At 44.0% G+C, this 12,363-nt stretch overlaps 1 protein-coding gene across 1 annotated transcript in view; it reads left to right on the plus strand.

Moving 5' to 3' along the window:
• The first annotated feature begins 3,851 nt into the window (after positions 1-3,851).
• The window catches only part of UST (uronyl 2-sulfotransferase), a 276,233-nt gene continuing 267,721 nt past the window's right edge, over positions 3,852-12,363 (plus strand). Inside the window, exon 1 of the mRNA XM_063097233.1 lies at positions 3,852-4,284. Within this exon, the coding sequence (XP_062953303.1) occupies positions 4,038-4,284 (247 nt within the window). The 5' untranslated portion in view covers positions 3,852-4,037. The remainder of the gene's footprint in view (positions 4,285-12,363) is intronic.

Raw genomic sequence — 12,363 nt, forward strand, 5'->3', positions numbered from 1 at the left:
CATGAGAGAGAAATAAACTTGTATTTTGTTTAAACCACTGGGTTTTTTATTCTGTTTTTTGTTTTTTCCATTATAAGCAGCTAAGGCTAAATATAAGTGATATAGGAAGCCATTGTAACAGTCCAGGTGAGAGAAGATAGTGGTTTGGACCAGAGTGGTAGCAAGGGAAGTCAGATTATGGATTTTTTTCTTTCTTTCTTTCTTTCTTTCTTTTTTTTTTTTAAAGCAGCACCTATAGGATTTGCAGACGGTTTAGATATAGGAGTAAAGGAAGGAGAAAAACTAAGGAAGACTTCTGGGTTTGGGGCCCATGTGACTTGACAGTGCCATTATTTATAGAGAGGCAGAAGGCTAATAAGGGAGCAGGCTTGGGAGTTAGGTTGATGTTCGGTGGAAGCAAGAGTTTAAGGCCTAAGTGGCAGGGCTGGCCTTGATCAAAGCAGGGACATATGAAAACAGGAAGAAAGGCAGAGAGTGACGGGCACAGATTATTGGTGAAATGAGCAAACTCCTGTCCTACTACTGCTTCTATTTTCTCAATAAGTCTAAGGCCAGGTCATCAGCTGAGACTAAAGGGATGAAAGTAGAGGGTGGAGATGGAGTGGTCTGAAGAGAGAGAAGCAGTGAAACAGTCATTTCAGACAGTGGGATTGCTGGGCAGCAGTGCATGTCCATTCCTTTGAAATTTGTGCTCTCCAATTTAAGGGGAAGCCAGTTAGCAATGCTATGTGTTTTTCTGCACAATTGAGTTTAACCAAGCCTGGGTTTTGCCAGGCGAGTACTGCAGGGCATTAAAACAAGGGAAACAAGGGAATAAAGGGGTGTTTGCAACAAAGAGATCAGAATGATGGATTGGGAATCAAAACTGGATAAAGAAGGAAGTAACACAGGAGATAGGTAGGGATGAAAGAGTAGAGAGTTCTTGAAAAGGCTGAGAAATTGCTAGAGAGTGGATACTAGGGAAGCTGAGCAGAAGGATTGAAGGTGGTGACAGTCAGAGGGTGGGATGGTTGAAAAGGAGATTTTGGAGGAGATGCAGTTGGTCATCAGTGAGGACGCGGTCAGATGAGTCACTGAGGACAGGAGTGAGTGGCTCAGGTGAGATGAAAAGTCACTGGAGAGAGAAGGAATTGAGAAGCCTAAGACATTTGGTGGAGGTCAAGGTGATGGGTACAGTAGATTAAATTATAAGACTAATCATAAAAGTTGTTCACAAATATCTATAATTAGATGTTAGATGTATTATCTAGTTCAATAAAGATACCACTCTTAATATAAGTACTTTAAATTAAAAGAAAAATTTTTTATTAAAAAATATTTTGAAGGGATTTATGGGACTTCAAAGAACAAAGTTTCACTCACATCTACATTTTTTGTTGGGTAAAAATACAAGGCATTTTTTTCCATGTGAAACTTCTTTGTATTTTGATATCTTTTCTTTTCCTTCTGTGAGTTTTTTTAGGCAGCTACTCCATTAACACGATCTTTTGAAAAGGGGACCTGTTTTTCCCTCTAAAATCCTTCATGTCATAGCTTGTTTCTTCTAAACTGGACTTTGCCCTCTTGTGCTTTCTTCACAGATTTTTCACTGTTTTTTTTTTAAAAAACTCTTACTCCCATATTTACTTTTTTTCTCAGATGTTTGTTTCCTTTCTTCCTGCTCCATCTCTCGGTTCCTCAGATTCCTTTCCTTAGGAGAAAAAATTGGGAGGTTTTCCAAAGCATGCTGTGAGAAAAGTCTCTAGACTTCCTGGAGGTGGGAGCTGTGAGCACTATTTTCTATCCAGTGAGTGTTCGGATTACAGGGCCAGGCCTCAGGTGCAGGTCCAGCTTGCCAAAGGTGGTCTCTAAAACATGAAGAAAATTGCTTTGCTCCTCCCATCTCCTAATCCCTCTTCATAAACTCAAAAGTTATTAATTGGGAGTCTATTCTGTGTTACTCATTGTACTGATTAAAGTAATTGACATCAACGGGCAATGACTGATCGGCTTAATACTCTCATGGGCACTCACATTTCTAAAATGTGCACATTAATCCAAATAAATCTGATTCATGGAAAGAATGTGAAACAAACCATTAAAACTCTATTTGGGATTTTCTGTGACAGAACAGAGGGTCTTCCCTTCTCCTGCGGCCCCAGATCAGCCTTCCTGTCCCTCAGAAAGTGGGCTAGGACAACAGAACATTGGGGAGTGGAGTTTGTGTGCATGAACCTGTGGGTCTGTGTGACTCCACCCACCTCACCTAGAAACCTCTCTAGCTCATGATCTGTCTTGTTCGCCCACGTTTTAAATCATAACCAGAGATGCTCATATATGGGTTATGGCTGAACCATATTATTCTTAATAAGTTCTTGATCTCCGGATCCTATTCCCATAGAATTTCCCACAGAAAATTCTTCAAATATTCAACTTTATAAAGGTGTTCAGGAGCACAGTCATAGAATCACGGACGTTCTTGTCTCCTGATGCTTTTAATTCGGTTGTTCGTTACTGGAATATACAGAGTGAGTAGGGAGTCAGAGATGAGAAGCACCAGAAGTCAAGGATTCCGTTTCTCAACCTGGTCTAGGCTACTTGGGTGATATCTCATCCTCCAATCGCTATGCAAATATGAGGAAAAGGGCCCTGCCCAAGAGACAGTACCTTGCACCGGTTAGTATAGTGGACTTGAAGGTCAGACAGATTCGAGGGCCGCTCTCAACCCGACTATTAGCTCTGTGACCTTGGGCAGGTCACATAGCCTTAGGCAGTACAGCTTCTATAAATAGTAATAAATTATTCTTGCTTAAAGAGTAGCCGATAAGAGCAGCCCCTTCGTGAATCAACCCACCCCATCCATGACCTGTGTCTGCGATAGAGACTCTGCCTCGGGAGGTTCTCTTTCAGGTCCAGAAGCTTCCCCAGGGAGGGCTGAGCGGCAGCTGTGGAATAGGTATGGAAGGGGACAGGGCTCTTTCTCCTTCATATCTGCTAGGGGACTGACCTCCTTGGATCCGCTATGTGCCCCCCACTTGCCCGTCTGGGCGCTACGCGGTGGGATAATTGTGGGAACAGGAGCAGGAGGCAGCAAGCGTCCTCCTCCCCTTCTCTTCCAGGGAGTCCGGGCGAGGAGCCTGGCTCAGCCGGGCGCGTTGAATTCCAGCTCCCACCCCTTGCGCTTCTATTATCTCAGCAAAGTCTTGAACCTACATCCTCGTACCTTTCCAGGCCTTCCGTGAGCAGCTGGCACGGGATACAGAAGGAAAATCAAGTTTCTGAAATAAAACCAATACGTAGAGTGAAATCAGCCGAGCTTCCTCCTGGTGCCTGTTTACAAGAGGGAAGTCAGCGGGGCCCCCAAGAGGTCGCTGGTGGCGCAGAAACCGAACCGAGGCCAGATTGCAGAGAAAGGGAGAAGAGAGAAAAAACACCCAGAAACTTTCTTCCTCGTCGAGAAGAATCGCCGCCCCCCCCCCCCCCCCAGCAGAAGCAGTAATGTGACACCGAGCGAAACCCGGAGACCCGAGCGGAGGGAGGGAGGGAACAGGGAGGAGAGAGGGCTGCGGAGAGCCGGAGGGAGAGAGGGGAGGGAAGGAGGAAAACCCCTGTCAAGGAGGTGGAGCGAGGGGAGGGTGTCCGCCTCCCGTTCCTCCCTGCCGTTCTGTAGAGGAGCCTGAACCGGGACAAAACACGCCGAGAGCGACAGACACAAAGCCGGGGGGTCCACGCTGGCGCTGGAGGCGAGCCCCGGCGGCCGCCAGCGAGCCCGAGGCGCAGCGGGGCGCGGGGCGCGAGGGCGCTAGTGCGCGCGGGACGGGCGCGGCGCCGGGGCGCAGGCAGCGCCCGCGAGCCGGGGCCGGGCACCTCGGCCGCTCGGGCCGCGGCAGCGGGGACCATGCCGAGGAAAGTCTCCTGAGCCCGGCAACTTGGGCCCCTCCCCGCCCCCACCCGGCGGCCCTCCCCATGTGTGGCCGGCCGGCCGGGCTCTCCTTCTCGCGGCGGATGGGTGACCTTTTCCTGGCACGGGCAGGCTGTGCGAGGCGGCGGAGCAGGCGATGAAGAAGAAACAGCAGCATCCCGGCGGCGGCGCGGGTGCCTGGCCCCATGGGGTCCCTCTGGGGGGCGCCCCTCCGGGCCTGGGCAGCTGGAAGCGCCGGGTGTCCCTGCTGCCTTTCCTGCGCTTCTCCCTTCGGGACTACGGTTTCTGCATGGCCACCCTGCTGGTCTTCTGCCTGGGCTCCCTCTTCTATCAGCTCAGCGGAGGACCCCCTCGCTTCCTGCTCGACCTGCGGCAGTATTTGGGTAAGGAAGGGAGGCAGGCGCGAGGGCGGCGCCGGCTGCGCAAAGTTGTGCCGGGGGGAGCGGGGGCGCGCCGGGGACTTCTAGTGCAGCCGCCGCCCGCCGCCGCCCCGAGGCTCCCCAGGTGTGATACCCGCAAGCATCGGTGCGGCGGCCGGCAGCGCCTTCTGCCTCCCGCGCGTCCCGCTGTCCGCACCGAGGCGGGGGCGCCGCCAGGTTGACGTGCCCGGCAGGTACCCCGGGGCGGGGCACCGCGTACCCACCCGCCCCCGCCTCCACCGCCCCAGCTGGTGCGGAGTGCACGCGTGTGTGTCTGTGGGTGTGTGTGGATTCAGGCCTGGCGGTGCCGGAAGAGGCGAAGGGAAGAGGCAGTCCCCTCCCTGGCACTGTTAATGACCACAGTCCCGTCCCGTCCTGCGCTCCAGGGTTGTTCGGGTGGGTTTAGTTCCTCTCCACCGCCAGTTCTACGAATTCTGCCCCGCGGAACCCCCTCCTTCCCACCAGCCTGGGTGGCTCCGCGCTGTCCCAGGGCTGGCTTGTCCCTTGGCAGCCTTTGCCCACTCACCGTCCGCAGTGAGCGTGGCGCGGGGAGCGGGCTGCGCCCTAGGGTTTGGGGCTGTCCGAGGGCGCTGGTCAGCCTGGTCAGCAACGTCGCCTCCTGTGGCACGACGAACTTCTGCTCTGTGTGCGTCTCCAGTCAGAACTTTTCTTTCTTTCTTTTTGGTCTGGCTGGTTTGTAAGAAGAGAGGCCACCTATCTCTTTAGCAGAGATAAGGAAGGGGTTGGGACGCGCGAGAAAAAAGCCCGTTCCAGCGAGAAGGCGTGAGCCGACAGCTCCCACGTCCCCGCTCCAGGAGCCAGGGGTGCCAGGGCCCGGCAAGCGCACGCCCAAGTCCCTGGGACGATGCTGGCTCGCGCGCCCGGGCCAAGGGAGGATGCAAATCCCTCACAAGCCTGTGGCCAGAAGAGGTCGTGCGGGGGTGGGGGAAAAGAGCTCCAGCTTCTTGCAAACATGAGAGGTGATAAACCTGAGCCAACGGGCAAACATCCGGCATTTGCATGAGAGCGGGTGCGGGGAAGCGGAGCCACCGAAGTGCTGGAAATAAAATAGGCCAAATGACCTGGGCCAGCTGGAGGCTGCCACATGTATCCCAAACGTTCCTACGGCGCAGAAGCCACAGATCTAGCTAGCAGCCCGTTTGGAAAGAAAAAAACAAAACAAAAACAAAAACCCTCATCAGCAAAGGGACAATGTGTTAGGGCATTTGGAAATGTAAACACAGATAAAATAATGTTTTTTCCACTTCAGATTTTAAAAGTTACATTTATTTCAGTAAAAACTTTGAAGAACTATGGTTTTGCAAGATGCTTTAGTTAAAGTTAAAGGATTTCCAAAGTACAGTCCTTAGCATCCAGTTTCATAGAGGGTTTGGGGTATAATGCTTTTTCATTAGGGAGTCAATTTCTTCTTTACTGTGTTTTGGAGTCTCATAGCTTCCTCGGCCTTCAGACACCTGCTAGTGCCACAAAGATAACAATTTTCATCATCAGCAACAATCACTGTTAACTCACATTGCGAGGTAAGCGTTGTTGAAGCTTGGGGGTCTTTCACCAAAAAATCTGATAATTTCTTTGCAGATGTTCATTTCAAGCGAAATATGGAGACCAGTGTTTTAGGGAAAGTTACAGTGGACTGAGACGGAAGACATCTGTGTTCGGTGTCCTCAAGAGTACTTAAGCAGGGTACTTAAACTTCATAAGCCTTGTTTTTCACCGTAAAATTAGGGACTGGACTAGATTGTCTCTAAAACATCCACCCAGGTCCTAAAATTTTGTGGTTCCGATATGCTTCTTGGGGAAGGGAAGGCCTGGGAAGAAGAAAGAGCAAAAGCTATACTAAGGACAAAATCAAGAACCTTTTAATATATCTTACCTTAACCTTTTCACTATATATTTCAGAAAATGAGATCTGATAAATTTGGGTGGTAAGTTGGTAGGTGAATTCGCGGTTTACTAGGAAGAACTGACAGACTGAACACTGCCTCTATTACTGGCTGGTCATTAGGTTTCTGACTGAAATGATGTGTTAAAAAATGACATCATTGTGAACTGAAAATAGGATACCCTTGGCCGAATTTGTTCCCTGTTGTTTTGTCACATAAATAAAATGATTTTCGGGAAAAGTGGGCTTGTGGTCTTTAGGATGGTCTAAAATATACCCTTAATAATATAAGGCCAAGGTATCTGCAGAATTACGTTCCCCTTTTTCCACCATTCTATTATTTTAGTGTCTGCCAAAACAAAATTTGTGGTTAGTAAACACATCCACTCAATTTCCTTAGTTAGGCAATTTTGGAGGCAAGGATTTTTCTTAAATGTAAGTTCATATAAAGTCAAAATTATCCCAATCCAAATAAATTTATATCAGACATTTTTCCTTACAAAGTATTATTTCCATGTGTTTGTATGATATTATACATCTGACATGTAGTAGCTACTTGGTAAGTATTGGTTAAACTAATAACTGAAGCTATTATATCAAATAGGTAGTATGACACTTAACGTATTGAATATTCTTAAGGAAAGCCATGAGATATGGGCATTCACGATCAATCCAAACATTTGTTGTGAATGTGCCAGTCAATGCACATGCAGAATAAAATTTAATCTGTACAGCAGCATTATTGGTAGGTTCTATTGTTATTCCCATTTTCGATACAGGCAAAATGAGGGCAGAGAAGTATGGAAGGATGCACAGCAAGTGAGGCAGGCTTTATACCCACGTCTGTCTGGATCCAGCATGCATTGCATAGCACTATGGGCGGTTTAGGAGATAAAACGGAAAGACAGCCAAGATGCAAAGGGAATCTAAAGAGCTGACTGACTACAAGTGATCATATTTACTTCCATAATTTCACTTTCCTTTCCTGGATGCTTTTACTCTGAGTATCTCGAGGGGCCAGCAGAGAAAGGGAATAATTCGAGCAGCTGGTCTGCGCCTTCCTTTATCCATCTCCACCATGCTGCCTCCGTGAATTAGGGAGCTAGACTGGCCTTGAGCTGCACAACAACTGGCGTTGACATTAATTGGAATTGCAACTCCCTGGGCTTTCTCTCTTTAGCAATTGTTCTATGTCTCGGCTAGTAGTTGTCGATGTGGGTCCCTAGACCTGCAGCATCAGCACCACCTGGGAATTTGTTACAAATGCAAATTATAAGGTCTCATCCCAGACCTACTGAATGAGTCTGGGCACGGGGCCCAGCAATCTGCACTTTAGTAAATCCTCCAGGTGATTCTGATGCAGATTAAAGTTTGAGAACCATTGTTCTAGAGTAAAATATTGCTTCCAGGAGGCTTCGCATGTATTGGGAGAAAGAGGAGGGATGAGAGAGAGGAGATTTATAAAGTATTTTAAAGATCATATTGATGGTTTCATTTTTTAACTTCAGTTTTTAAAAATGCATCTGCTTTGCTGCCTAAGCCCAGTTGTTTCAACGGGAAGAACCAGCCAACAGCTGCAGCCCCAGCTGGCTTTAGGCTTTCGGGGATGAGGAGGGGCATGGAATGGGGGGGACAGCGGGGCAACCAGACAGTACAGTGTGGGGAAGGAGGGAAAGGAGTCTATCATGATGCCTTCGCTTCCTCACAGCAAGCAGTGTACAACAGTGCCTTCTTTCTAGTAAATTTGGGGAAGCGTAAAGTATATTCTCCTTAAAGAACTTTCTGCTGCAACAAATTTGAAAAAAGGAAAGGAAGTTGGGGGGGAGGAGAATTATGCAGAGAAAACTGTTGTTTTGATTCCACCCCCCACCAACCCCCAAATGGATGGAGGGAGAAGAACACAAACAGATGATGGGATAAATAGAAAAACATAGCAAATGCTGTACTTAAACTTGGAGACCATAGTCTGTCCAATTCAGTGAAATTCTTTTCTTTCTTTCTTTCTTTTTTTGGAAGCAGCATTTAAGGTTTGATTTGCTATGAAAAAGAAACAAAAATCAAATAAAAATCTCCCCCAGAAATCAGGTTATGATGCAGCCGCGCTGCTGGTAGCCTTGTTACTTATGAACTTGGAAATATCAAAAACTTGGAATAACACTCGCAACATTAATATAAACAGAATAAGCCAGATGGCTTACTACTGATCTTGTACAACTGGCAAACTCTAATGATTTATCATCAGGACTTGGGTATGTGATTTAGCCTTTATGGGAGTTAAATTTGTTGGATTGATCTTGAGTTGATATGCTTTCCTTTCCATTTTTAATTTATATCACTGTAAATGGACAGATAGGGCTTTAGTTCTCAGAATTGCTCATCTCTACATATATTATATATGAAGCTGGCAATTGAGTCAAATAATAAAAAAGACGCCATTTTATTGAATTTGAAATTGAAAGGAAAATGTGAAAATAGAGATCCAGATCTGCTGCATAACAGTTTCTCTGAATCTTAAAAGCCAAATTTTATTTTTCTTCTGCATATCACACACAGTTTAAATATAGTACTTTAGGCTCTATCAGTAGTCTAGGAAATGAGTGCATAAAATAAGATATCAATAGAAAGTGTTGAAATAGAAAAAAAATGACATTCTTGTTCATAGCTGCAAATTTATCTTGTAGGGTTGATTGGGGACACAGTAGTGCTGTATTAGAGGAAGGACAGAAAATGAACTGCAACTATGGCAGTCTGTTCCACAAACACATAGCATGAATGGTGAAAAGCACTCTGCCTTGTAAGCTATTTTTAATGTAGAGTCGTCTCAATATGAATTGTTTAAAAACACATATAAATATGGATTATCTGGATACTGTCTTTCTTCAAATTCCCTGTCATCGATCTAGGTTTGAGACACTAGTTGGTTTTGTTCTGGAGAAACTAGAAAGTGGTCAAGCTTTTTGAATCTCAAAAGAAGTAGTATCTTTTGCTTCCCCAGAGGGAAGCCGAAGGAGCAGACACAGTAGCTGGCCCCACAGCTGTAGGGTGTCAGTGATGCACAATGACAGGGCATCTTATTTGATGGATTGTAGCCACTGGAATTATTAGGAGTTATTGCTTGCTTTGGGGGGAAAAGAAGTAAGACTTGACCACAAATAAGTTTTGTCTTATGTATATTTATTTGTATTATAGAAACTCACCTTTAAGTAAACAGTTATATACATAAGCCCCCCCTTTTTTTTAACAGAAATGCGGTCAGAAACACTAGCATTTCACTCAAAATTCTCATTTGCACAAGTCAAATGTAGCAACAATCCTGCAAGACAATTCCAAATGAAGCAGCTCTCAGTATTTGCTATTAATTTTTAAAACAGCTTTATTGACATATAATTCACACACTGTACTATTTATCCATTTGAAGTTTTTAGCAATTTAATAGTTTTCAATAGTTTTTGATAATATTCGTAGACATGTATAACCATTACCACAGTCAATTTTAGAATATTTTCATCACCACAGGGAGAAACCCCATACCTTTTATCTATCACCTCACTATTGCCCCATTAACTCCAGCGCTAAACAACCACTAATCTATTTTCTGTCTCTATGTATTTGCCTATTCTGGACATTTCATAGAAATGGAACACATAATGTGTGGTCTTTTGTGACTGGCTTCTATCACTTAGCATAAAGCTTTCGAGATTCATCCATGTCATAGCATGTATCAGTACTTCCTTTTTTAAGGCTGAATAATATTCTGTAATTATTTTTATTATGGAATAAGATGTTCCATGATGTTTATGGACACACCACATGTTGTTTATCCATCCATCTGTAATGCATGTTTGAGTTGTTTCCACCTTTTGGCAACTGCGAACAGTGCTGCTATGAACGTTTGTGTACAAGTTTTTGTTTGAACACCTGTTTTCTGTTCTTCTGGGTATACAGCAAGAAGTAGAGTTGCTGGGTCATGTGATAACTCTGTTTAATGTGTTGAGGAACTGCCAAGGTGTTTCCACAGTGGCTGTATCATTTTACATACTCATCAGCAATGTATGAGAATTCCAATTTCTCCACATCCTCAACTTCATTACTTATTTTCCATTTTTTTTTAAATTATAGCCATTCTAGTGGGTATGAAGTGGTTGTGTTTTGCATTTCTGCAATGATTAGTGATGTTCAGTGTCTTTTCATGTGCTTGTTGGCCATTCTTATATCTTCTTTAGAAAAATGTCTATTTGTATCCTTTGCTCATTTTTTAATCTGTTTGTTTTTTGGTTGTGTTGTAAGCATTTTTTATATATTCTGGATAGTAGACTCTTATGAGGTATATGATTTTGCTATTAATTTTGGGGTTGGGAAGGATGATGCTGACTTAAACACAATGCTGTTATGTATTTTTCTCTATGTTACAGGTGTGTATCATTGCAAGGAGCAAGAAATTAGTTTTATACTTTAGTGACCTTTAAAGTACTAAGTACAGTGTCTAGGTATATAGTAAAACCTAAATGAATTCCTAATGATTGGTTGAAAACAGTGACCTCTTCAAAAGAATCTTGGGGTCTTGTTTTACAATTATGAATTGCTTTGAATATTAAACACTTTGGTTGTCTACGATAATTTATGGATAGTTGTTACTGTGACTTGTACGAAGGGTCTTCAAAAAGTTCATGGAGAAATTTGTATTCTCCTTTAATTCTATTTTTTCACGTATTTTTTGAAGTGCCCTTGTATGTGGAATATGAGTGTAGCCAATTTTGAAAAGCAGGTTATAGAACAACGGATGTGAGTATTTTGTCTTTGTATTTGCTCACCAGAATAGGGCTGATGAGCTCAGCAGGGGAAAGCGTTTGTATACTCTATGTTCCTTACACAAGAGTAAGAAGAGGCTACCGAAGAAATCATGAGTGTTGTCATAGAGTTGGAATTCATTTGTGATTCATTTTGTATTCACATTGTGGTATAATATGCAGGACAAATATATAGGAAATATATATTAGTAAAATAATTTATAAGTTTTAGGAAGAAATTGTTTTTCTGAAAGTGCTCAAAAATTTTAGTAGGTTTTAAAAATAAATGTTATCAAAATAAGAAGCTTTAAAATAGGTATAGCCAATTAGATGCCTAGTAGAAACTCAATTTGAATAATATGTAACACTTTCATGTTGAAAATTACCAAGTCACCAGATAATAGCTATTTAGTGTTGAAGCTGTGCTATACCTCTTGGTCTATCCCAGGTTTTATATTAATTGTCTTTAATTTTCCATAGGTAGCCACTGGCTCATTTTTCTGGTCTCACTGCCTGCCTTTGCTTCTGCTAATGCCTCTGTGCTGATTGTTTAGGTAGCTAAAACTGCAATGATGATCTCTGAACTCCTGTAGTATTTACTTCATAATTTCTTCTGAAGTTTTGACATTCTGCCTTGTATCATGATCATTTCTGAGCGAGCTCCTGGAAGGGAGGGAGTTTACTGAGTACCTCTCACCTCTACCCTGACACCTCTCCTGGGGCTCTGCACCTGCCCTCAGGAAGTAGCTATTGACTCAGCTTGCTAAGCAGACTGTTCTTAACCAGGGTTCCAAACCCTGCTTTGCTCAGTTTCTATTTTAAGTAGAGAGTGTGAAGAGGGATGCCAAGAAAGACTCTAGCTCAGTCGATGTCTTCACCTCTCTCTTCTTTGCTGTTTAAAGCCTGTGCTCCAAGAAAATGCTGTGTTTTGAAACCACTTATGACATATAGTTCTATAAATATTTCCTATTGTGCACAGGGATAATTGTCCCCCTTTTACCTTTAGGGAGTCACAATTACACTTTTAGAGCTCGTTCTGTATTTGAGAATACCTGAGGTCAATCTAGAGATTTGACTGCATCTAGCTAGAATGCAAACTTCTAGTTTCTTGTCATTTTCCTGGATCCCAGACCAATTATTTTAGGAGTTTGCAGAAGTATTTTTCTCTTTCTAGGTCAGTGTCTTCTTTAGGAAGCAATTTGTGTTAAATTAGCCAATACATTTCAAGCATGACTTTCAGTCTTTAAGGAGAGAAGACCATGAGATATGATTTTTGAAATAGCGACTGAACAGGTTTTAACTAGAACCGCAAAATAACCAGATTATAAAATTAGGCCTCTCTGCATGTGTTAG

Source organism: Cynocephalus volans, chromosome 5 (genome assembly GCF_027409185.1).
Source record: "Cynocephalus volans isolate mCynVol1 chromosome 5, mCynVol1.pri, whole genome shotgun sequence".
Classification (NCBI taxonomy): domain Eukaryota; kingdom Metazoa; phylum Chordata; class Mammalia; order Dermoptera; family Cynocephalidae; genus Cynocephalus; species Cynocephalus volans.